This window comes from Papio anubis, chromosome 13 (genome assembly GCF_008728515.1).
Source record: "Papio anubis isolate 15944 chromosome 13, Panubis1.0, whole genome shotgun sequence".
Classification (NCBI taxonomy): domain Eukaryota; kingdom Metazoa; phylum Chordata; class Mammalia; order Primates; family Cercopithecidae; genus Papio; species Papio anubis.
The window spans coordinates 30,968,254-30,994,313 of record NC_044988.1 but is presented as its reverse complement, the minus strand read 5'-3'; the positions used below and the strand labels follow the sequence as shown (position 1 = coordinate 30,994,313).

At 38.0% G+C, this 26,060-nt stretch overlaps 1 protein-coding gene across 9 annotated transcripts in view; it reads right to left on the bottom strand.

The window, feature by feature from the left end:
• SMARCA2 (SWI/SNF related, matrix associated, actin dependent regulator of chromatin, subfamily a, member 2) overlaps positions 1-26,060 on the bottom strand; it is a 182,214-nt gene that overhangs the window by 121,850 nt on the left and 34,304 nt on the right. For all 9 annotated transcript variants that reach the window (XM_031654174.1, XM_031654181.1, XM_031654176.1 and 6 more), the window contains 7 exons: positions 25,785-26,040; positions 18,537-18,663; positions 16,423-16,596; positions 14,797-14,970; positions 12,294-12,464; positions 3,046-3,099; positions 187-317 (listed from right to left, as the gene is read on the bottom strand). In XM_031654174.1, coding sequence (XP_031510034.1) covers positions 187-317; positions 3,046-3,099; positions 12,294-12,464; positions 14,797-14,970; positions 16,423-16,596; positions 18,537-18,663; positions 25,785-26,040 — 1,087 coding nt within the window. The remainder of the gene's footprint in view (positions 1-186; positions 318-3,045; positions 3,100-12,293; positions 12,465-14,796; positions 14,971-16,422; positions 16,597-18,536; positions 18,664-25,784; positions 26,041-26,060) is intronic.

Here is a 26,060-nt window from a genome sequence, read left to right as displayed (position 1 = left end):
TTTTAAATTCTCAAACAATAAAGACACACATGACTTAATAGCACAATCCATGTGTAAAAGAAAAATCCAAATAACAACCTTCAACCATCTCAGCAAAGGCTGTGTAGTTTTAGTTTTGAGATTGTACCAGATTACCAAAATCTAAAAAGCTAAAAGAACACCACGAATGCTGCTTTCATGCCTTACCCAGGATTCATTTCCAGCCAGGCGTCCAGCTGACTTGCTTTGGGTGCTTCTGGTCCGAACAGAACCTTGCCGGTTTCTGTGTGAGTCACTTTGACAGGGAGGTCACTCATCTGGCTGCTCTCATCTATGGGCTACAAAGGAGAGAAAATCATGTCATGGCTTGATGTTAAGACCTTCTCCCAGTTCTTTACTGGATGTTTCTCAGCATTTTTTGCTGCCCAGCATCTGAAACCTTATTCTGTGTTTGGAAATTTCACTACCTAATGAGTTTTGGTGGGAGGCGAGAGGCTACCTCCCACTAAAAAAACTGAAAATGCTGCCTCCCTGGCAGCTAAGATACAGGCACAAACCTCAGCTCCAGCAACCAGATACATCACCAAGGCTGTGAGTTAGGAGCTAGAAGTGCCAGGGTGTGGAAACCAACAGGTACACTGGTGCAGGGCAGACCACAGTAGCAACAATGCCAGGAAAGTGGTAATGGCTCTGTCAAGCTTCTGCCTGCTCCCAACCACAGCCTGTCCTCACTGGACCAGTTGTAGAGCATAATATTGGGGATAGCCCTGAGTCAGGTTCTTCAGAAACCCTGGAGATCTGATGAGTTGCCCGGTATCCTATCAATATATTCCCTTTTTATTTAAATCAGGCAGAGTTGATTTCGGTCATTTGTAACTAACAACCCCCGATTCCTCAACTAATACTTTCCAGATAACAACTACTGCAAAGTCATGGTTTCACAGAGAATGAAAAACAGAAAAGGTATTATAACCCATGTCATCTCATGAGTGGCTGGTTTGGTCTCTGCAGAACCAGTGTCCTTTTTCCAAAACTAACCCCCCAGGTATCTAACCCAACTATTGGTATCTTTGAGTGTGACAAAGAAAAAATCTCTGCTCCTCTGAAATCTGGCAAATTGACCAAGATTAAGCTAAAGTTCATTACTAGACTACTATATCTAAGGAACACAAGAATCACACTTGAACATAATCAGTAGCGAATGACTGCTCCTGATTACAGGGTGACCTGTACTTCTAGAAGCAGATCCCTAAGTAAAATGTTTATTTGGAAATGTTTGATTTGTGAGTGGTTCAAGTTATCTATCTCCTGAAAAGTAATAAAATTGAATTTTTAGACAATTCAAGAATTCCAAAATTTTTCCTAAATTCCTTTCAATTGGAATTAAGCAGAAATGATAGGATAACCTACAGTATGCTATAGTTTATCTTCCATATCTTATAGGAAATGACCAAAAAACAAAACAAAACAAAAAACACATAGCCAAAGGTTCTTCCCCCTTACACCCTCAACAAAGCACTGTCAGCATAAGAAACAATATATTAGCAATTATCCACAAAAATAACCTTAAAAAGAGAAAAGGCTTACTCTAGGTTGTCGTTTTTCTCTTTTGTGTGTGCTAAAGCAATGGTTTTGAACATCATTACTTTGCATGCCAACATGACACTTCTTCCTCATTAATGTAAAAGGTCATCTATATACTCAAGAGATAAAGAAGAAAATCTACAATTTGCTATCATTTCCCTTGGAAAAATCATATTCTGTTATCATGAACCATTATAATATAGCTTGTTTTTGTGCTAATGTCATGCCTCTAAGAAAATTGGAAATCGCTGTAGATAGAATTAGAACCTTGGCAAAAGCACTGAATGAGAACAGAAGAGCATAATAATAAGAACATTATTTCAAAACAGAGCAAGATGTCCACGTTGCAAGCCTTAGCAAACAGGACACATGTGTTAAGACTAAAAGAAAAAAAGATGTATGTCACAAGCCCAAGATCAGTAGCTAATTTTCCCAACAGACAGTAAGATGTAAGAACACTACTAAGCTAACATGTTACATCTCTCCCTGTGTGCTTAATTGTAGACCAATGGGAGGCATACTTAGGTAAGGCTGGGCTTTTGCAAATTAGAGTTGTTTCTAAGTGCTCTAATATACAGTATTCTTTTCCCATAACAGCCCACGGAGTTTCTTACATATCAGACATTTATCCTGATTCTTTCTTTCCTTGTGATGGATTATAGTGGTTAAGTAACATTTATTGTTCAAGAGGTTTCTGCATAGAATAGTGGTTCAATCTTTTTTTCTGCATCTCTGCTGTTTGAGTTCACAATACAACTGTGTGCAGAGCGATACCAGAATGGGAAGTGGCAACCTCCCACCCACTCCGATCTGCCAAGTAGGTTTATCAGAATTTATGAGACAAAATGAAGATCATTTGAAACAAACTCCCTTCCCATCCTGCTCGGGGAGTGTGCCTCCTCACTGTGAATCGCTGGCAGGGAACCTTAAATTCTTCAGAAAAAAAATCCAATAAATAAATGGTATCCTCATAATTCAGGAGAATACTAGAACTACTAGGAAATGAATTTTAGGACTAGGCTGATGAATATACATATAGAAGCTATACGGTAAGCCTATTAAAAATGTCAAAAATAAGTTAACCAAATACGTGACTTCTTTAGTTTATGTATTTTTATGATTTCAAACTAATAATAAACTAGAGAAACTGGGTCCTATGTTATGCTTCTGTATCATTTACTGGGCAAGATAATTAGAGAATCATTTAAGATTCTTACACACCCTATATATTTGTAAATATATGATTATATGTGCACAAAAAATTCTGAAACAGTATGCAATATATTTAATATCAGTTGATTGACAGTCTGACATGCAAGTAGATTATTTTTCACTGTATCCCTTTTGTATCATTCTAATGTTCTACTATGCTAATGTATTACTATTTTTACTTAAAATAAATAGCAGAGTAAGAAAAAATAGTATGTATCTGGCACGGACTCTGTTCAGCAGAACACAATGGAAAGGATGACAATCCCTTACCTCTCCATCCGGTCCCAGGGCAGACTCCCCACCCTCTGCATTCTCTTCAGCCTTCTGCAAAACAACAAAAATGTTATATGTAACCAAGACGATGGGGTACAGGACTTCCTGGTAACTCTCTGGTATGTAATAGAATTTCATTGTTACCCATTATTATCTAACAGAGCTTAAGTGTTAATGCCTTTTATGTTCATTTCTCTTTGCTGAGGCAAAACATGTATTTTATGAGCAACTTGTAGAGAGTCACTTAAAGCCAGATATGATCTGAGACCAGCACACTAGACATTTGTAGATTGTGTCTTCAGGGACCCAAAGAGCTTAAGATAGGGCAGCATCAAGACAGTGGTCAGAATCTGAAATGTTCTTCTCATGTTTGGGAGTGTGAAGACAAATCCTGACATAATTAGCTCAACTTTCCTATCCCCTAAGCAAGTTTTCTTCAGCAATGAAGAACAACATTCTAAAACTGTCCATCAAGAATAAGCTCTGATAGCAACAATAGACACTGGGGACTGCTAGAGGGGGGAAGGAGGGAGTGGGGCAAGAGTTGAAAAACTAATTATTGGGTACGATGATCTCTACCTGGGTGACAGGATCAACTGTAACACAAACCTCAGCATCACGCAATATACCCAGGTAATAAACTTGCACATGTATCCCCTGAATCTAAAATAAAAGTTGAAATAATAAAAATAAAATAAAATAGGATTCTCAATAAAAAGAATAAGCTATGAACCACTCCATGGGCATAAAAACATAATATAAAACCTTATGAGTTCCCTGGATGTTTTTAATTCCACCTAAATTTCTTTCATAATATATAGTATTTCTACCATGTGTATATGGGAAAATTTGATGCAGATACTGTTGTCTCATGAAGAATTCTGTTATCTACCATTTCTTACATATCCCAATATCTTAGTCCATTAACTTCTATGTGCCTCAAAAACAACCTAAATGAAAAGTTAAGAATATGTCATATCAGCCAGGTACGGTGGCTCATGCCTGTAATCCCAGCACTTTGGGAGGCCAAGGTGGGCGGATCACAAGGTCAGGAGATCGAGACCATCCTGGTTAACACAGTGAAACCCCATCTCTACTTAAAATACAAAAAATTAGCCGGGCGTGGTGGCGGGCGCCTGTAGTCCCAGCTACTCAGGAGGCTGAGGCAGGAGAATAGCATGAACCCAGGAGGCAGAGCTTGCAGTGAGCCAAGACCGCACCACTGCACTCCCACTGCACTCCAGTCTGGGTGACATAGTGAGACTCCGTCTCAAAAAAAAAAAAAAAAAAAAAAAGGAAAAAAAAAAGATTATGTCATATCTTGTACATATCCAAGCAAGTCTCATCTGTAATATACGTAAAATAATGTAAAATTTCTTCCACTTATGATAACCTCTGTGATAAGTGAAATCTTTAAAATCACCTCTATAGAATCCCTATTTTAAAGTTACTGCTGGAAAGCTGTACTATTTCTGCATAGTATAATGAGAAAAAAAAAAACTTTAGTCATTTCCTTTGCCAAGATGCTTGAGAAAATGAGCTTTCCTCCCTTGGGCTCTTTAGTTAATTAAAAATAAAAAATGATGATACACAATCAATATGAACTCAACTTTGTTTACTTAAGATATCGATTATATAATACGTTTTTGCCTTCTAGAAAATAACTCAACTGTCTTTTGACAAAATAGCTTTTAAGAAAACACTTAAAGTTTAAAATCCACTTTTATTCATAGTGAAGAAAGGCAGTTCCATCAGCATTTGAAATTTCTGAAGTTCTTTTACAATGCAATTTTCTTACCAAAAATACATGTATGTATGTATGCCAAAGCACAAGGCATTAAAAAAATGCAGCTTCTACCAAACAGTAGGAAATAAAATACTCCCTTTGGTTATGATTTTCCAAGAAATTAAATTTCTATTTTTGTCACCCCAGAGCGAAAATACTTATAAGCTCAAAAGAAATGATCAGCTTCGAAGAGCATCAGGCTCTACATCTATGCTAGTGACACAGAGAACAATAACAGAACCCCTGTATTCAGAAAAGAAACCATCCCTGCTACCAGTCACTGAAGGTTCCATTTTTGGAATTCTCAGAATCTATACTCAGGGGACTATTTTAATTAATGGGGGAAAGTCAATTAATCCCACCATTCTTTCCATACAAATCAGAAATATGCTACAAATTTGGCCAACAAAGAAAATCAAATGAGACAATGAATAAGCCAATTTCAAATATCTAGCAAGTGGAATTGGATCACCATTTCAATGAATAGTACATTAAAAAGCTTGAAGCATCATATATTAATATAATCAAAACTATTCTAAAGGATACTTTCCTATGAATATACTATAGACTAGCCAGATTGTTATCTAAAAACTGTCTCATAGTCAGGCCCTTCCATTACTTAAAATCCCCCAAACTATTTTTTAAAATTCTATTAGGTATCGAATCTGAGAGACGGAGTAATATTAGATTTAAGACAGTTGAGTTCTGGAATTAGACAAACTGTGTTTGAATCTTAGCTCTCCGTAATTAAGTGCAAGAGACCTTAGTTGTATGATCTTGAGCAAATCATTTTCTCTTTGTGCCTTAGTTCCCTCTTGCATAAAACAGGAATGGTAACAAACAGTACCTATATCCTAGGGCTTCTGCAGGACTGGTCACTGTTTCAACATGTACAATCCAGTGTCACAATTAATATATATGCTGCCAGCCTCAATCTCCACATTGTACAAGGGTCAACGATAGTCCAAGGACTATTCTTTTATGTCTATAATTAAGACTGGCTGTAGCATTTCCTGAAAACTGCTTCATAAGCCTACGAGGTCAGGGATTTTTGTCTGTTTCGTTCACTGTTGCATTCCCACACCTACAAGGGCATTTAAAAGGCACTAAATAAATATTTGGTGATTGAAGGAATGAATGAAAGCACAAAGAGCAATGCTTTCCACTTAGCATATGCTCATTAAATTATTATTATCATAAATAGGTGCCAAAACATTTGCGAGTCATAAAATAGTTAAGAGCACGTACACAATCAGCCATTGAATTGGTGCTCTGTGTGACTTCCCTCGCAAGCATGCCCTGTCCTTGAACCCAATTCTGCCATGTTATTCTAAGAGATAGAGGCCAGGTGGCAGTCTACTCTATGGCAAAAGATGTCAATTTCTCCCATCATACTTTGGATTTCTTCAGTTTGATGACATTCCTGGTTGGTGCGCTTTCATAAGCCCATGTACTCACATCAACCTCATGCTGTGCCTCAAAACTTGAAAAAACAAAGCAAAACAAACACAACTGTCCCTTTTTTTGGTTCAAAATTAACACCCAAAAGCTTGTGATCGGTCTACTGTTTGAGCTGACTTCGGACGGTCTCTAAGCACCTGAGGAAATGTCCTGGTGTGGATGCAGCAGCTGCTACTGTGTCTTCTGCCACCTGAGAAATTTTCATATGTAGTTATCTGCATCGTGTAATTGCAAACGCATGCTATCAATATTAACGGTTGATGCCAGCACTTATTTCCATTGATTGAAAACAAAACAAAACACTGAACAAGAAACTTTGTACCGGCTTCTTCCTACATGCAAAAAGAGTTTAGAACTAATTATGCTTATGTAGGAAGGGAGGAGTATAATTAACCTAATCACGTAAGGGGACATGATAGGAATTATTCATAACTAAAGATTACTCATAACTAAAAATTACTCAAACTAAAGACAGTGTGTGTTCCCAATTTCCAAGGCCAATGTCAATTCGTATCTTCCATTTAGCAATGTTCACAAACAAAGGTATGTGCACGGCTACCCATCTTCCTTGCAGAAGGTATAAAAAGTAATCAACAACAGGGCTGAGGAAGGAAAGAAATCTCTAAACATGAAAATCCCGTGTAAGCTGAACTCAATAGAAGACTTCAGTAGGCCATTTTATTTAGATTACTATAACATAGGCTATAAACAGCCTCATTACATAAAGAAACAGTTTTAAATCAAATATTTTACAATCTCTATTATAAAATGAATGTACTTTATCCCCCAGTGGGTGTTATTATAATATACTGAAACAACATTCAAATGTGCTGGTATCTGAAGGACTCATTCTGTTTCGCTGGAAACCTAAGCTTTCCAAAACCACTTGAGTTATTTTTACTGTCATTTAAGCGGACCTTAAGATAGGTAATCGGGTAATTTTTAAAAATGCCCAGGAATATCAAATTAACAGGCATTTGCAAATTACTTGGGTTGTTTCTTACAGAGAAAATTAATTCGAACATTTTGACTCAAGTAACTGGTCAATCCAGTTAAACAGGACTTTGCTCTAAACTTCTAGTCTCACCCATTTTGACACTGAACTAATCAAATAAATCTAATCACTGTGGCATTGTGTTCTCTTATCCTTACAATAGTTCCTACACTTGAATGTCCAGAATTACATTAGAACCTTTCTTTCATCTATGAAAATCTTGTAGAGGAAAGCTGTAATAAAGTATATAATCTTTGGGGAAACTATAAGAGATAAAAAAAAACTGAGAAGAATCAGGGAGTAGCTTGAATTTAAAATAAATGTCTCAATAATATTACTGCTTTGCTTTTCAAGCTCTTTTTACTGAAAATTGTGCCAACAGCAGGCTATTCTGACATTCTGGTATCTAAACAGGATAAAAACACATTTCCTACCACTATATTGGCCAATACATTATGCCAGGAAGGTTCGACCTACAAAATATCACAGTCCTGAGGTTTACTTATAATAAGTGTTTGGTAAGGAAAAAGAGAGAGAGAGAGAGAGACAGGATAAAAGAACTTTTAGAAAGAAAATCGAACCCTCCAATGTAGACTATATCTGGCCTAGTGTTGCCTCAGAGATTCTGAGTATGTGCCCATTAGTATCATATGTTTCCAAAAAACGTCACAAATAAATAACACAAGAATAGTTCTGCTGGTATACATCCCACTGAAAGATGTGGAAGGGAGAATTAAATATTTAGTTTTGGCTGATGTCAACAGCTCTGGAAACTGAACCCCCGAAATAGCTAGACTTTTTTTTTTTTTTTTTTTTTTTTTTTGAGACAAGAGTCTCGCTCTGTCGCCCAGGCTAGAGTGCAGTGGTGCCATCTCGGCTCACTGAAAGCTCTGCCTCTCGGGTTCACACCATTCTCCTACCTCAGCCTCCTGAGTAGATGGGACTACATGTGCCCGCCACCATGCCCAGCTAATTTTTTTGTATTTTTTAATAGAGACAGGGTTTCACCGTGTTAGCCAGGATGGTCTCGATCTCCTGACCTCATGATCCACCCACCCCAGCCTCCCAAACTGCTGGGATTACAGGCGTGAGCCACCGCACCTGGCCGATGGCTAGACTTTTAAGCAACAGGCAGGGGTGCTCCTGGTATGGGCTCCTAACCACAGCTTAAGGAAAAATGTACCCTAAAGTACTGTGAGAGATGCCTCATAATCACCAGGAACCCTTGTAAATTAGAGGCCATGTAATTAGAAAATTCTCTTTGTAGGAGTTGGGGGAACAGGGTGGTAGGCAGAAGTTATCACCTGTGATAAATCCTCATTTCTCTTCTGCATGCCTCAATATTTGAAGAATCTGCCATTGTCCTCAAAGATAACCTACACACTAATATTCAACTGATTTCCAACTAGACAAGAAGTGGTGACCAATTATTACTGATTCAACACCACAAAGAATATGCAGTAAAGGTTTAAAAAAAGATTTATTTTCAGAAAAACATAACCACATTATAATTATGATTCCACTTTCGTATCATAGAATTGCTTGATGAAATAATGTTTACTGAGCACTTACTATATGTTAGGGTATATTCTACATGCTTTAGATAAACTTTCCCATGTAATCCTCACTACATATCTATGGGGTAGATAATGTTCCTGTTGCCTTCTTACAGATCATGGGACGGAAGCACTATGGTAATAGAGCTTTTAATGAAACAGCCTACAAGAGAATAACAGCAAATTAGTATATATATTTTCTTATGTAGTTTTGATTTTAAAAGATTACCTGCTAACACGACTCAATTCACTAATTTAGCCATGTTCACGCCTAGTTTTACATGTCCTGGTGCCTTTATCTAGCCCCATTCTCTTTTGTACCCTGTAGGAAACCTCAAGGTCATGCAAAACGCACATTATAGCACATTCATCTTGAACACCAAAGAAATTAGTTTCATATAACTAGGTTTTCAATACTTTAAAAATTATTCCTCCTCTGACACTTAAGGAGATACATGTCGTTCACTTCTTTTTCTTCCATTTCAAGGGCTTTAATGGAAGACCAGGCTGAGAATGAGAAGTTTCAAAATGATGCATAAATGTGTACTTCAAAAAATGTCTGTAATGATGAGAAAATTAAACAAGGTCATAACGGGTTAAAGGAAACCTACCCTATTATTCACGAGCAACAAGTAAACACAATAAACTCCCAAAGAAAGACTGAGGCCTCTGTTCTTCTACGAAATTAAAAAAAAAAAAATTGTACACTAGTTTAATGCTGAAAATAAAAGGTAATCCTTTTCAGATTAAATTAAGTGAAAAAGTCAACCATATTCATGTTTAATAGCACATTTCTTAGAGTTATCTGTAGCTTAGTTGTCCTTCAAACTTAGTGCTATTAGCTATTAGCTCACTGAGTAAAGTACGTTTTCTCAAAACAAAGGTTTATTGAAGTATTTGTTAATTTAAAAAATATTGATAGGTACAGCATAATATTTAATACCATAGAAAAGTGCTAAAAAGGATAGCAGAGATTTTTATGCTCATGGACATAGAAGTTTTCCTCCACCACAGAGAAGCTAGAATAAGCAACTCCCAATCATTCACTCTAATGGAGGGAAGAAGAACTATAGATAATCCAAAATGTCAAATCAGCTTTTCAAAGTATCCCCTTCCTTTGCACTTGAATAAAGGTGCATCTGGAACTGGATAATTCACTCTGAATGAAGTCTTAAAGCCCCGCAAAAGAGACAGGTACCAGGAAGGGCTAAGGGCCTCAGTTTCTTTTCTTTTTTTCCCCCCCCTTTCTTTGTCCCACTTCTCCCAGTAAGATACCCTGGAAGGAAACAGAGCCCCTCCAACTTAGCCCTGCTGAGGGCAGGGAGTGCTCAAATGCTAGGCACCCAAGAGCATGCAAGGAAGGGCAGATGGCTGACCATAAAGTAAAAATTCTGCACATTGATCATGTGAGATAATCAATGGGAGATACTCAAAGATATCTGTAAGGTAGACAATAGTTGCTTTGACATCTATTACTCATTTGCCAAGAAATCAGGCCCCACTTCCAACTGGAAACAGTTTCCCTCCACAACATTCATCCCAGCTTGTAATTGTATATTTGGGTGCATGTTGGATTAATACCTGTCTAGCCTCTCTTTCTCTCTCTGATTAGTATCTGTCTAGCCTCTCTTTTTCTCTCTCTGATTAAATTGTGAGAGAAGGCAGGATGTTTTCCTCATCATTGTACCCCCCTTCTCCCAGCATTCTAGCACATGACCTAGCTCATAGTAAGTGTTCAGTTAGCATATGTTGAGTGAAAGCGTAAGACACAAAGAATAAGTGCTATTACCAAATTGAAGGCAAGGGTTTGAAAGGGGCGTGCCAACTTACAGATCATGCAGAGTAACACCTGAAAAATAATTGTGACAGGTCCCTGTTCTGTACAGATGGACACACAAATATAGGCATAATCATCAACACTCAATTGTGTATCTTTCTCTGCCTATGATGATGCAGCTATCTAACACCATGGCAGAAATCTATTAATTGTAAGCCATAATCTCAAATCTGGGTCATTAGCTTTTAATCATAAAGAAATGTAAAACACAAATTTTAATACTAGAAACGCTAACAGTGATAACCTCTGCAGAACACACGGCTGAATTAGGAAAAACTAAAAACTGCCATTTAATGGGATCCACTTCCAGAATATTCCAGAATTCCATCTTTCTCTGCTATCAATATGTCAGTAATTTCTTTTTAATTTTTAAACATTTTTTATGGAAGTCAAATAGACATAAAAAATTTACCATCTTTATCATTCTTCAATCTATAGTTCGGTGGTAATAACTACATTTATATGATTTCTTTCCCCATCATCCTTCCCTCCCCCTTACCTATATGTTCCTCACTAATTCTGAAAACATCTTTTTAAGGTAGGAATTGGAGCTGGAGTTTTGCACAGTCTATAATGCTACATTGACAAGAAAATGAGGTATTCCTCACCAACAAAATGTCTAAACACAAGCCCTGAGTCATCTCTCGTTCATCTTCACAATGAGGTAAGCTATCTTATACTAAAGAAATCAGTGCAAGAAGGCACCTTCTTAATCACTTATTCCTCCTCCTTAATTATGAAACATAATTTTTCCTCAGGTATGAGGATTCAGGGGCCATGAAATTAATTATTTTTTGAAAAGCAATTTGTTCAGTTATTCAGTGTACAGAATGAATGATTAAATGCTACCAATCCTCAACCTTTACAATTGTGACTTCCTGTTGATGTTTGTACCTGGCCTAAACAGAATTTATCATGAAAACACAGTATCAACCAAGAACTAGATGACTGGACGATTTAGGCTTCAAAGAGGATCATATTCACAGGCCTGTCCTCAGCAGGTTACTCTTGAATTGAGATACAGTATCTGTAGATATTCTAAATCTTACCCTTCATTTCTCATGATAATTAGGAAATATTTCACATAGGGACTCTTCTTTTATGTGATTACCTAAAACCCCAATGTGCACACTCACCTCACTGCGACACAGGGACAGAACTGAATGAAGAACTTTGGCACTGCCATCTGTCCAAGTAACTGTCGCCTATGTCTTCCTCTGGCTTCTTCCAACCTGTACACTGCATTTTCTTCTTAAATTTCTTTCATAATTGAGTAATCCCCTGTCATACTAGCATTAAACTTAAGCAAACACTTATTTGTATCTGTTTTTCCTTTCCCAATTAACTGTATGTACTTAATTTAAAATCTATTAAACAATGATTTATGAACACTGTTTTAGTTTAGTACATCCTATTATTACGCCCTTACCTCCAATAGTTGTCTAGTATACCTAATCAACACTTTCATGCCATACCCATTGACGCAATTTTCACAATTCAATCATCTAAACTTTCACCAGTTTAAGAAGTAGTACTTAAAGAGCAATACTCGCCTTAAACTTATCCCTGCCCATACACCCTGGACTCAGTTGCCACCACTAGGATACGCACCTTCTTCCTCCTCCTTCTCTTCTTCTTCTCTTTGGCTGCTTGGGCTTGCTTGTGCTCCCAAACCAGGTTGGTCAGATTGGCTACATACTCATCAGTCTGCTGCAAAAGGTAAGCTAAACGCCTGTCTTTCTTTTGATCAATCAGTTTTCTATAGCCTTCCTCATCTTCAGCCTATTAAGGAAAGAAGAGTACGATGAGAGCATAAAATAAGCATGCAGACAACTCCACTCTCCACTCTGTCCTCCCCTTGACTGTCTGCACTTTGACTGGTAGGAGTGTAGCAAACTGGATGAGTTGGGCTGTTCAAGCCATTGCACAGAGTTTGAAGCAGGGCAAACACACAGAAGTGTGACGCCTACATCCCAGGACACTGGAGTTTACAGCAAAGTCCGGGCACAAAGCCACGCTGTTCGTGTGGTGTGATTAAGCACTCTGAGCCAGCTCTTTGTTTTCTGTGTTGCTTTAACTGTACAAAACGATTTTAGAATTTGATGACTCATGATCTAAAGTTTATCTTTAACTCTACATTTCAGAAATTTTCAAATATAATCAAAAGCAGAGAGAATGGTATAATTTCTCCTATAACCAACTCCAAACAACAAAAAGTAACTTGTGGTGATTCCTGTTTCATTGCTACTCTTCCCCTAAACCCAAACTGAATTGTCTTGAAGCAAATTCCAGACATAATATCCTTTCATTCATAAATATTTCAATAAGTACTACTAAAGGCAATGAATCAAATGGGCTTTTAACAAATAATGTCTTATATTTAAAAAAGTCTTTCTTTTTGGCCTTACAAACTTTGTGGTTGATAGGAAAGATCAAATTTGGGGGATTTTTTTTTTTCCCCCACAGATCTGCACTGGGTAATGGGCCCAGGTGACTGGAGACAAGTCACTTAGCACCTGAAGTCTGGTACTGCTGAGCAATAAAATAGATACAGTAATTTCCACTTCCACCTCCCATTAAGCAACATGATGAGGTTAAACGGAATAAAATTCTGATGCACTCTGAGCCATTCTGAGAGAAATGTCTTTGTGTATCCCAATAAAAGGACACTCCAAATTATTTTTATCATGTAATGCCACGATAAAAGGAACAAGCTGCAAAATCTTTAAGCGGCAACCCCATTGCAAAAACAAAAACAAAAACTTGGGATCTTCTGTCCAGGGATGTCACTCTAGCATCTGCCTGAGTGACAGCAGCTTCATCGCTCAGTCTAGCTGCCGTCTGCCCTGTGGATGAGCAAGAGCCTCAAATGCTATTATAACTCTAATTGCTTTTGGTTATGGTTGAACTCACTTGAAGAAAGAGTGATAAAAAACTTCAGTTTCTCTATTATCTGTATATTCCATCATTTAATTGCAAAAATTAATGATTTGCAAATGCCTAATCATTAGTGTCAAACCAATCTGTTACTGAAGTTCTAATATAGTTTCACTTCAGTTGAGTCAGACAAATTTGACTGCTTAGTGATCAAATTACTATAAAAATGGTCTAGTCAGAAACCTCTTGGACAGTCCCCTCTCTCCCCAGCATGGAGAGGGAGGCAGGATAGGGTAGTAAGATGTGGTAGTACCTGGACACAGAGGCTTTTAAAACATGGTGTTTACTCTCTGGAATTCAAAAAATAAAAAAAAATGCAAACTGCAATACCAGCAAGGAAGACAGTGTCACTTAGAATTTTTCAGGAACATAATTATGGGCTAAGACTAATGACCTTATCTTCATCTACGCAGGCATTATGTCCTAGATAGAACCTGCAGGTCTCCTATAATTATAACATCAACACATGTTTTTCTAAAATCCACTGTGTGCTCTGAGGTCCAATTCCAAAAATAAATGGTCAATAAAAACAAATACTCAGGCCAATGATATAAACCTATCTCTTCCGTGCTTATATTTATATACCCATTAAAAAATAATAGTGCAAATGTAATGATCCATGAATAGCCTTTGACCATAACATGGCTATCACAAAAAAGGCAACATTTCAAAATCAACTTAAAAATCACTTATTACACTGTTACAGAATAATTTCTCCCATTAAAAAAGAAAGATAAGCACCAGAGGCTTCAAAATACAGACCTTCTTAGATTTGAAGACACGACTTAATGTGTTATTCATTCCAAAAAACATGGTCATTCATCTCAAAGAGGCCATATTTTTTAAAGAACTGCATTTGCCATCCATCCAGATTTGGTTATCAAACTCATGCAAAATATAGTACCTGCTTTTATGAGAGAAGCTGTAATCTGTACTGCAATGCCACCCCAGGACACAGAAATACTATACTCATCAGTCATCCCCCTAGATTTTTGGCATATGCTGTCCAGGAAAGAGAAAAAGTTTTTACTTCATCTGCCTAAGGTTCAAATAAATTTATTAAAATTTTTGATAAGCAGTTTTCACTTTTTCCTTCTACTACCACCATATTTAATGGTCTCATGGCAGACAGATGTGGGTTGAGTGGTTTCCCGGGCTCCTGCAGGGAGTTCTTTACCATCAGTCGCCGCATTCTCTCCTTTTCAATCCGCTCTGTCTCCTTCTTCTGCTCTCTTTCAGTGTTGGCATGCCAAGTTGCCACTGCTTTGGACAGCTTCTGGATCTTTCCGGCCACAGACCGATGATATTCCTTAAAATCTTTTGCATGTTGCAAAATACTGTTCAGGTATTCCTAGAGGATCCAAAACGGGAAGAAAAGGATACTTAAAATCCATTGCCCAATGTCCTCTGAGCTATCAATGTGTCCAAGAAAACTCTTAGTGTGTGTTTAACAGCATGGGAAGACTAGAATCTGTTTGGGGATAGGTGCCCTAGTATGTCTCTGCAGTTGACGTGTGGGCCATGGGGCTGGTGGGAAAGATGGCCTCTTTAGGTTCCTTTTGTTGCAAGCTTTTGCCAGAGAAGCCTCCTCAGCCTTGAGGGTGTGGCCACATGAGAAGGGAAAGATCAAAGACTGAAAGAGACCTACAAAATGGCAATGATAAAATGTGCAGCAAACCACTCATTCACTCCAAAATAAACCTGAGGAACATGGGCAGTTCCAGCAAAAAGTATGTCATAAAAGTAATGTTTTTCTGCTCTAATTTAACTACCCTAGATTATGACCCAAAGTAAGCTGATACAAAGTTAAAATTGCCATGCAGAATTTGTATCCACTTTTTAAATATATCTCTATTTACACTAAAATCCCACATTTTTTTCAAAAGGAAACTAAGCTAAGCACTAAATTAAGCACAGGAAAACAAATACAATTTATAGGACTATGACAGGAAATCAAATCCTACATCAAAATATTTCCAAACCCCCAGAAAGGAATGTTTTTAAATATTTGCCTCTGTGAAATATTCAACTAGTCCCTTCAAAGAGGCCAGGATACTATTATATTTGTTATGAAAATAACTTTTTGCTCTCTACTTTCCTTTTCCAAGTTCCTGCTCCCAGAATTTTGCACTAGGAAACCCACCTATGCCCACCCATTCAAAAACTTTCCATGGGATTATGAACATGACACCTGTTATGGACTGAATGTTTGTGTCCTCCCAAAATGTATATCTTGAAATACTAACTTCCAATGTAATGGTATTAGGAGGTGGGGCCTTTGGGAGGTGATAAGGTCATGAGGGTGGAGCCCTTATGAATGGGATTAGTCCCCTTATAAAGGAACCCCAGAGAACTTTCTTGGTCTGCTTCCACTACATAAGAAAACAAGAAGTTAGCAGTTTGCAACCCAGCAGAAGACCCTCACCAGACCCTGGCCATGCTAGTTCCCTGATCTTGGGCTTCCAGGCTCCAGAACGGTGAAAAATAAATTTCTGTTGCTCATCAACCATCCAGTTTATGCTATTTTTTTTTATAGCAGCCCAAACAGACTAAGACAGTAATAAACCTCATTCTGCTGCTGAGCAATTGTATGACCTTGAGCAGGTCATTTATATGTCCTGGCCTAAGCGTCCTTGCCTATAAAATGATGTGGCTGGATTATGTAAATGTCAAGGAACCGTTCTGTTCTGTGATGTCCCTACCACCTACAAGGGTCCATTTTTCAGTCATTCTGACCCCATTCAATGACTTCATTGGACAGCTCTGTCAAAGTGAGGGTGAGCAAAGCCCAGGGTCTAAGAACCTGGTGTTTCTGACGGCGTTTCCTCTCCTGCTCAATCTTCTGCTGCTTCTCCAGCTTCTCAGTCATGCGAGCTTCTCTCAGAGTCTGGCGCTTGCTCCGTTTGTATGCTTTGGAGTTGAGAGCCGTCTCCAGGGTTGTGTCCCTGCGCATGCAGGCCACCACCTCCTGTCTCAGCTGTCAAGAGGAGAGCAGTTAGAGAGCCTTCCCAAACAGAAGCTAGGTTCCCGAACCCTGGCCTTCTCTAGGTTGCACTTAATGGAACAGAGTGGGGCAGGGAATCTCTACAAGCTTCTCAATCATCTTTGGTTTGTATTAAATGAAGGAACTGAAATCACGCCAAATGTATGCAATATTTTCAAGGATGGTACAAGATTTTTTCCCCCAAATAATTCAAATCAAAAGCAATTATAGTACTGTAACAGTAAAAGAAAGAAAAGATGTTGTCTTGCCTTTTAAATAACTTCATTTTATCTAATTATTCTAATGATACTAATTAGCTAATAAGCTTTTTAAATTTTTCACTTTGTTTTAAATGTCATGTTAACATTCTTTTTGTGTTTAAAGATTAATTTTAATGATGCTCCAAAAAAAGAATAAAAGAATTACTTTCACGTATGGTAGCAGCAGGTACTCCACCAACGTTAATTCATAGTCTCATACAAAGGATGGGAAATATGAGTTTTGGCTTCTTCCCACTCCAATAATAATATTCTTTCCAAGAGAGCTACATTTTGTATCATATCATGAACTTATTTTAGATCATCACAAATGTAATACTTTTATCTGTATTGCATGCTATGTGGTGGTAGGGGGTAGGGACTGGAGAATACACATTAAATAATCATTCCACTGAATCTGAAATCATCATTAGTTACAGTTAATTTAATTGGGAAGCTTCATAAACAACAGATTTTTAAAATAATATCAAACAAAAATCAGAAACCAATAAGAATCCAGCACAGCAATGCTAATTTGAACATAAACTTATTCCTGAAAATATACTTGGTTAATATTCATTTAGTGAGATTTTATCCAGCACTTTATTAATTCATCTTGTGAGGTCACCAATAAGAAAGAAGTAAACAGAACTCAGAGAATTTTCCCTCTTCTTTTTAAAATTTAAGCTGAAATCTACTCTCACAAACCAAGGGCCAAGTAGCACCTACTCACCACTAATGTCCATCTGTGATATTATAGCCAGTAAGGCAAATATACACCCAAATTCCTACAATAGCAAGGGGAGTGGCCTGTGATTTTACTCGCATCCTCCAACAGACTAAGTCAATACTTCCAAACTACTTTTACTCATTAATCATTCATTTTGCATGTTCCAGGCTTTAACAAAACAAACCCATCTGACTAACAATGAAAGGCTCCTTATCCCCTTTGGCTTAGTGAGGCAATCTGTGGACTAGCAAACTTGAACATTCTGAGTCCACAAGGCAAAACTCACCAAAGTGAAAAGTAGCTCTAACTCATTCCACTAGTCTCTTACTAATTTAGAAATCAGAAAATAGGTCATTATACTGGCTTTTAATAACTACTGTAATGACAAGATAATTTACAGATTAGTCACTGTATGAGCCTGATGTGATCAAACACTCCAAACTTAGATATTGGTGAATAAATAAGCCATAAGACACTGTTTTATGTATTTCTATAAATGATGAACTAATTCAGTAGAGTGGCTATCATATTTGTTAAAATTCTTTTCACAGTCGTGGCTAGCACTTAACATCTGTGCTTACAAAGAAGCTCCAATCTACTACCTTCTGGTTTTTCCTTGGAGTCATAAAGGCAAACATGAGCTACCCCACTTGTTCCCAGGGTTTTTCATCCATGGTAACAAAATGCCATAACTCTTGACTTTGTAAACCATAGTACAGGAGGAAAAACTCTTTCCCATATACAGAAGAGAAAACCAGAATAATAAGCAGTTCATCTTCATTATTTTTAGTTGTAAGCTGTTGGTCTAAAAGATTCACTATTTTACTATGTTTCTATCTTTATATCTTTATAACAATATCGAATAGACTAAAGGCAACACAGATAACACTTTAGGAACAATTACATTTATTTCCTACATCTCAGATTCACTGGGGAAAAGGTATTACCTGACGCTGGAAATTGAGTAACCGAAGTGCTTTTAGTTCCACGGTTGCTTTGGTTCGTAAATCTGGTGGCAAAGAGCCAGGCAGATTTTCCAGTTCTTGTATCCTATGAGCTATGCGGGCCTGAAGTCTGAAGGAAACAATAAAACGGGGAAAAGGGGGCAGTGGAAAAACACATTACAATTTAATGTTACATGATAAACAATGACATCAGGTTTAAGTTCAGGGCAAAACATATTCCAGATACTGATAGTTGATTTCTGACACCCAACTAGAATTTTTGATGTTAAGCAGAGAAAAGCTACCTTTGTATTAATGCAGACAGGTATATGTTAACTTAACAATGTGGCTTCCTCCATAACCCCTATCTAACACCAGGGAAAGAAGGTTCACCCTGTATCTAGTGGGGAAGTCAAATGTCCTTGCTCGCTCTTAGAGAGAGAAATGAGAGACAGAAACAATTGACTCGCTTCCTAACTCCCAGCCGGACAGAATGCAGAGCTGAGAGGACACACTTTTTTCTAACTTCTAGTTCTGTCCTAAGGCAACCGGACCATTTGTCTTCTATGCCAAGATGCCGATGACAAACAGCCATTAAAGCGGAGAGAGCAAGAACGGTTTTAGGTGCTGATGCCACAGAAATCAGCCAACCCTAAACATTCAGAAAGCGCTCTGCCAGCCACAGCCACTTCCTCCGTGAGCAGAGCTTGCTTGAGAAAAGAAAATACAAATGAGGCTGTTTTTAAAAAATCAGGGCCAGCAGTAAATAGTACTCAAAAACCAAGAGTTTCTAGAAAAGGATGTTGAGGATTCTCGTTTTACACACCATCAAAAATATAACTGCATGTACTTCCGCATAATAAAGGCAGAGTAGAAAATAAAAGACCTCTCACTTTAGCCATTCACTTGGGATACTATTACTGTTAGATATATAAACTGCTGGTTTTAGAGTTCACCTGAATCCTATTCTGACAAATAATTATATGCCATTTAAGCCTGTTTTTAGAACTACATCCCCTAAATTTGAGGCAAACTGTACTGAACTAGATTTCAACAAAGAAAGAATAATGATAAAATGAGTAATAAGTTAAACTAGGTTAATATTAACAGCACTAAGTGCCTTTAATGCATAATTTTATTTAATTGTCTCTCTCTTACACACACAGACACGCCTCTCTCTATAAGGTAAATGTTATAATGGTCCCATGTTACTGATGAGGAAAACTGAAGACACCTGGAGATACCACAGAGCTAGTAAAGAAGGGGGCCAAGACTGGAACCTCAATTTGCCTGATACCAAAACCACTGCAATGAAACGGTAGATAATTAAAATATACTTTCTGAGAACCTTCCTGGATCTCAACTATAAAAGTTGAAAATTAAGAATTCTGTTTAAAATTATGCACAGCCATTAAAAAAAAAAAAAACAACCAAATCATGTCCTTTGCAGCAACATGGATGCAGCTGGAGGCCATTATCCTAAGCAAATTAATGCAGGAACAGAAAACCAAATACCGCATGTTCTCACTTTTAAGTGGCAGCTAAACATTGGGTATTCATGGACATAAAGATGGCAACAATACACACTGGCGACTACTAAATGGGGGAGGGAGGGAGGGCAGCAAGGGTTGAAAAACTTTTAGGTACTATGCTCATTAGCTGAATGATGGGATCCATTGCACCCCAAACCTCAGCATCATGCAATATACCCATGTTAAGAAACCTATTCATACATCCCCTGAATCTCAAATAAAAGTCGAAATTATCTTAAAAAATGAATATTACAGTTTTTTCCAAACATGATGGTGTTGCCAGACTACAGAGCTGAGAGGACAGACTTTTTTTCTTTCTAACTTCTAGTTCTGTCCTAAGGCAACCAGGCCATTCGTCTTCCTTGCCACGATGCTGACGATGACAGGCATCATTTTCATTAACAAGAAAACGTAAAACCTCCTGGACCTAAATGCTGTAGAAGATCTAATACTTCATATAGCCAAATATCAAAATGAGTGATTTTTTTTAAAAACCTACAGTTGCTTAGTTTGGAAGGGAAATAAAATGTCATCATTTTTAAAAATTTTAAAATGGTGGTAAGGAAAACTATTTTTCAGGGACTTCACTAAAAATAATATCTACGACTGATTCTTATTTTATTTGCTAGATACATGTTATTCATTCTAATTTATTAAATGATTTGTCATCATAATGTGTTAATATTATCACTGCTACCATGCTGTTGTTATTTTTTGTTTATTTGTTTGTTTGAGAGGGAGTCTCACTCTGTCGGCCAGGCTGGAGTGCGGTGGCACTACCTCGGCTCACTGCAATCTCCGCCTCCTGGGTTCAAGCAATTCTCCTGCCTCAGCCTCCCATGTAGCTGGGGCTACAGGCACATGCCACCACGCCTGGCTACTTTTTGTATTTTTAGTAGAGATGGGGTTTCGCCATGTTGGCCAGGCTGGTCTCAAATTCCTCACCTCAGGTGATCCGCAGGCATCAGCCTCCCAAAGTGCTGGGATTACAGGTGTGAGCCACCATGCCTGGCCCATGCTGTTGTTTTAACTGTGCATACCAACACAAACAACAGCATTTTAAAATGGTTTAATCATTCAAAAGACTGAAAGCTTTATATTTCATGCACAATAATAAATTCATCATTTTACTATTTTGGCAAAATTGTTCAAATTCTCCCAACTTTCTTCCACATTCCTTTTACTAGTGATACGCATGAGATTATTACTTTTCACTATATGAAACAGACATCTACTTCATTTACTCATTTTCTAAAACATCTACATAGCCCCCAAATATCTGGATACAGCAACAGATGTTGCATCTTAACAATTAAGATGTAAAGAAAAAAATCCACTACTGATTTTTTTGAAATATAGAATTTAAAGGGAAAAAATAAAACTGAGACAACTTTGCTTTTACAGGTTAAGGTCATACCAAAGGAAACTTAAATATTATAGTGGCGTGAGATCATGGCCAATGATTTGGTTATTCCAGTTCCTTGGTTCTAGATTCCTTGCAGATCTTTCTTATTTGAATATCCTAGAACTCAAACTATCCCTTGGTATTCTGATTTACTCTCTTTGACAAAGTGGGTCAGATGCTAAATTAGAGGAATTCCTACTTAATCTTCCAAACAACCATGGAACTAGGACTAAATAAATAATCGTAGGACAACTGGGTTGATAGGGTAGAGATTACATCACACTGAACTGGACGGTGGAAAGTAGGGAAGTGTAGGGAAAATGAGGAGGTGGGCAGTGGGAACCCGGGGTAGATGGGGCACTGTGTGACTAAGGCACTGGAGAGACAGGGTAGGAGCAAGGGGGCTGCACTTCTCCCTGAAATGACTACTTCTCCAAGGAGCCTAGTATTTGTCAGTGAATCTGATTCCCTGGCACAAAAGAATCCCTCTTCCATGGAAAGGAGGCAAGAAGTACAAAGTGCAAACTCTAGGAGAAGAGGAAAGGGAGATTCCATAGTAAAATTATGTGCATTTGATTCAGCACATGGGGGGGGTGAGTAGCAAAGGTATAGGAGGGGCTTCTTTAACACAGAAGATTGTATCTTTGTTGTTGTTGTTGTTGTTAATAGAAATCTTCATTTTAAATAATGCTCCTCTCCAGACAATTTCATCTCCCCATCAGTGAGATTCAGCAGGTAGTCCGATAAAGAGATTCAGGATTCTAAACTTCCCGAAACAACAACAAGATGTAATACTGCATAACTGCAGGAGACTCATTTAGTGTCCTCACGAGTACAGAAAATTGATGCAGAATTAGGTCACACAGGTTTTTCATACAGATTGAACAGTAAATCAAGAGGGGTTACTGTTCTGGCAAGAAAAAGAGTTCCATTAAAGGCAACAGATATTTGTTCAGGTCCAGAGGAGAAGTTTATGATTCCTGTAGGAGAGTTATTTGAACAGAAAATGACACTGGTACATTTTGTTCCTTCAAGGAACTGAGTGACACTTTAAAAAGAGAGTGTGTGTGACTTTTTGTAACTCTGCAAGTAAAGCAGCTATTCGTAATTTTTGAGAAGGAATTTTCAGGATTGCAATGGCGACAAGGGCAGGACAAAAAAAAAAAAAAAATCACAGGTAAGCAGCCTATGTCTGCTTCCTGACACAAGCAGGATATACCGCTCTTTTCATACTAAATTCTGACTTTATTCCGAAGAGGGCTGATGTAATTCAGAGATGTTCTTCCCAAATAAACTCCTTCAAGTGTGAAATACATCTTCCATGCAAACATCTGCGGAATTAGTTTACATGCCAATGTGATGATTCCTGAGGTACTTTTGACCAGACATCTAATTCTAAATAGAAGAAAGTGAAGTTAGGCACAATGAGAAGCCAACAAAAGTGTGCCAAAAAGAAAAAAAGAAAAAAAAGCAGTCCAGGGAAATATCTCTCTGACACTTACTATGGAAGTAATAAAGTTCCATTACAAGAGAAAGATGGTCAAAAAGAAAGGATCCAATTTAAGCGGGAAAAATGTTTCAACTAGAGAGTTCGTACAAAGCTGCAGCAAAGTGCTCATAGGCAGACATCTATTTATGCTATGAATGAAAAGGAAGGTCAATTTGTCAACGTTCTGCTTTTATGATGAACAAGGAAAAGCAGCCAACTGACGTAAATGTTAAAAAAATTTAAGATTCTGAAAATTTCCTGTCAAATTTCATAGACAAGGTAAATGATATTACAAGACCCAAAGAAATTAACATCTGTTCAAGAATTTGACACATGATTTTTGCTCAAACTAAGTTTATCAAATTGTAAAAGAGGTTTTTTAGACCTTTCTCTAATCTTTGATCAGATGATAAAGATGCACTGGATCCTAACAGTTATCAATGCTAAAGGCTGGTAAGCCATTCTATCACAAAGGGTCAAAAGAAGAAAAAAAAATAGTTTATTTGTTGTCCTTTGCAAGTGCCTAAGGGACCTAATTTAACCCTTTTAAGGGATAAATGTAATCTCTGCAGTTGAACAACTTATCTTCATATAGGCAGAAGACAAGTTACTGCTCTGTAACCAAAGAATACAAAACATGCCCCATAATGTTGTCACTACAAAACGATGCTTCTTCTCCAGGTGGCCATGGGAAAATTCAGGCCAAAGGACCCACAACCTTTCCGGATTTAGGGTTGTCCAGATCAGTCATTTCAAAAGCCACAAGGCTTTACAAAGGAGTAGGCATTTATAAAGCAATAATAATACTATGAAAAACAGCCATTCTCCACATTTTGCAATGCACATAAGTTAAAAGATACTGACAGCATTTTTTATTGACATAGGAGTGCAGAACAAAATCTTTTTATACATTGGAAATAGTACTACTTAATACTGTGTACTTTGGAAGACCATTCATTAAGGTAATCTCCAAAAAAAGTTTCTAAAATAAACTTATTACAAGAAAGTCCTGCAATGAAAATTCCAGAAAAAAATGATCAAGAACATTTAGGAGCTAGCAAAAAAAAAGTTAAAACACACTTGTGCACACACACATACCAGGCTGAAAAAGGCAAAAAGTCTAGACATATGTAAAAATTTCTAGCTATAGAAAGCATCTCTCTTCTAAGGGTAGTTCACATAGTTTAACAAAGGTACTGGTAATTCAAATGGGAAAAAAATGTTTTAAATGTTTTAACTAGGGAGCTTGTACAGAGCTTTTTCCTTTACTAGGGTAGGAAAAAAAATATTAGCTCTTAGGAAGTCAGAATTTTAGAGCATCCACATTGTATTTCTCCATTCTATTACTGATTTTTTCCAATACTTTTAGTTTTTTAAAAATTCAACTTCAGCAACATAATGTACTGCACATTAGTCTACTGCACATGAACAGAGGAATATGCTAGCATTTGACTTTATAACACACCGCAATTATTCACCCAGCAGAATCTGCCTATCAGCACTGAAATATCAATTGACAATGAGTATCTAGTTCTCTGGGAATACATGAAATGTTGGAAATAGCAAGATAAAATATCTTAACAGATGATTATTAATAGTAATGAGAGTAAAGTTACACTCTTCATCCAAAAAAATAAACACATCTAATGGCAAGTAATCCTGATTTCTTTCAGAGTACCTCTCAAAGCTGGTAACTTAGTATTTTAGTCTAACAACAAATGAGTGATGTGCTTTTCAATAAAGATTAAGGTAATGTTTTAAAAGGGAGCCTAGACATGGTTTACCAACATTCTCTATAATTTTTAAACTCTAATTTTCCTTAAAATTAAGAAGTATTTGGGAAATAATAATAGCTATTATTTATTGAATGTTTCAGTATCATTTTATCTTCCCAACACTATGAGAGGTACCTTCTTTTAGCCTAGGAGGAAACTGAGTCACAGAAAAGAGACATAACTTGACCATGGTAAGAAGTTACTAATGACAAGTATGCTTTCTGGCAGACTCCAGAATCCACAATCTTAGCTTTATTTTATCTTGACTTAATACTTGCTGGACTCCCTTTTGGGTTGACATTAACCACTTACATCAGGGGTCTTCTAACTACAGCCTGCAGGCCAAATCCTGCCTCCAGCCTGTTTTTGTAAAGTTTACTGAAAGGCAGCCAGCCCATTATTGTCCACGGCTGTTTTCCTGTTTTCGCACTACAAGGGTAGAGGTGAGTTGTGACAGAGATCATATGGCCCCACAATGCATAAAATATTGACTATCTGGCTCTTTACAGAAAGGGTTTGCCAGCCCCTGATTCTGATAAATGGGCTGAATCAGGTAAAAATTAAGTTCCTGGACTAACAATTTAAATAAGGACCTTGTATAGAGACACTTGCACAGGGTATACCCATAAGGCTGGATCACACCATAGACACACGTGAATTAAAACAAAGTTTATACAAAGCTACCAAAGCATGCTTGAGTAGAAATGTACAACTAACATGCAAGTCAGGCCAGCACAACACACTCAACATCCCACCACCTCAGTCATTATTCAACGACACAAGTACAAACAATGACAATGTATTCCATAATCGAAGTGTGAGATGATCACTTTCTTGGGTCTACAGGAAGTCCCCGGCGGCTTTTGATCTTCAAAACCCCAGTGCCTACCTCGGCACCTGGCAGGCCACAGGGGTGGATAAAAGTTTTCTGACTGAATGGGTGAAAATCACAGTTTGGCCAACCAATGGGCAGGCACCTCACCTCCCTAGGCTTGGTGGCACTTGCTAGAACACACAGCCGGTGAGCCCCTTTCTGGTGGGGTGCATTACCTGTATTCCCGCTCCTGCAGAATTTCCACGGGGTCCAGGCCTTGCGGTTTCTGGATGGGGCTGATACGGCTCTGCTTCTGCTGCAGCTGAAGGATGGGCGAGGGCTGCCCCGGGGCCGGCTGCGGCACCGAGGGCCCGGGCACTGCGGCCGCGGGCGGCTGCGCGGCTGCGGGGGGCGCGGGCGAGGGCCGGCCGCTGGGCGCGGGCACCGGCAGCTTCTGCGGGGTGCTCGGGCCGCTCAGCTCCGGCCCCGGGCCTGCGGGACAAGAGCGACAT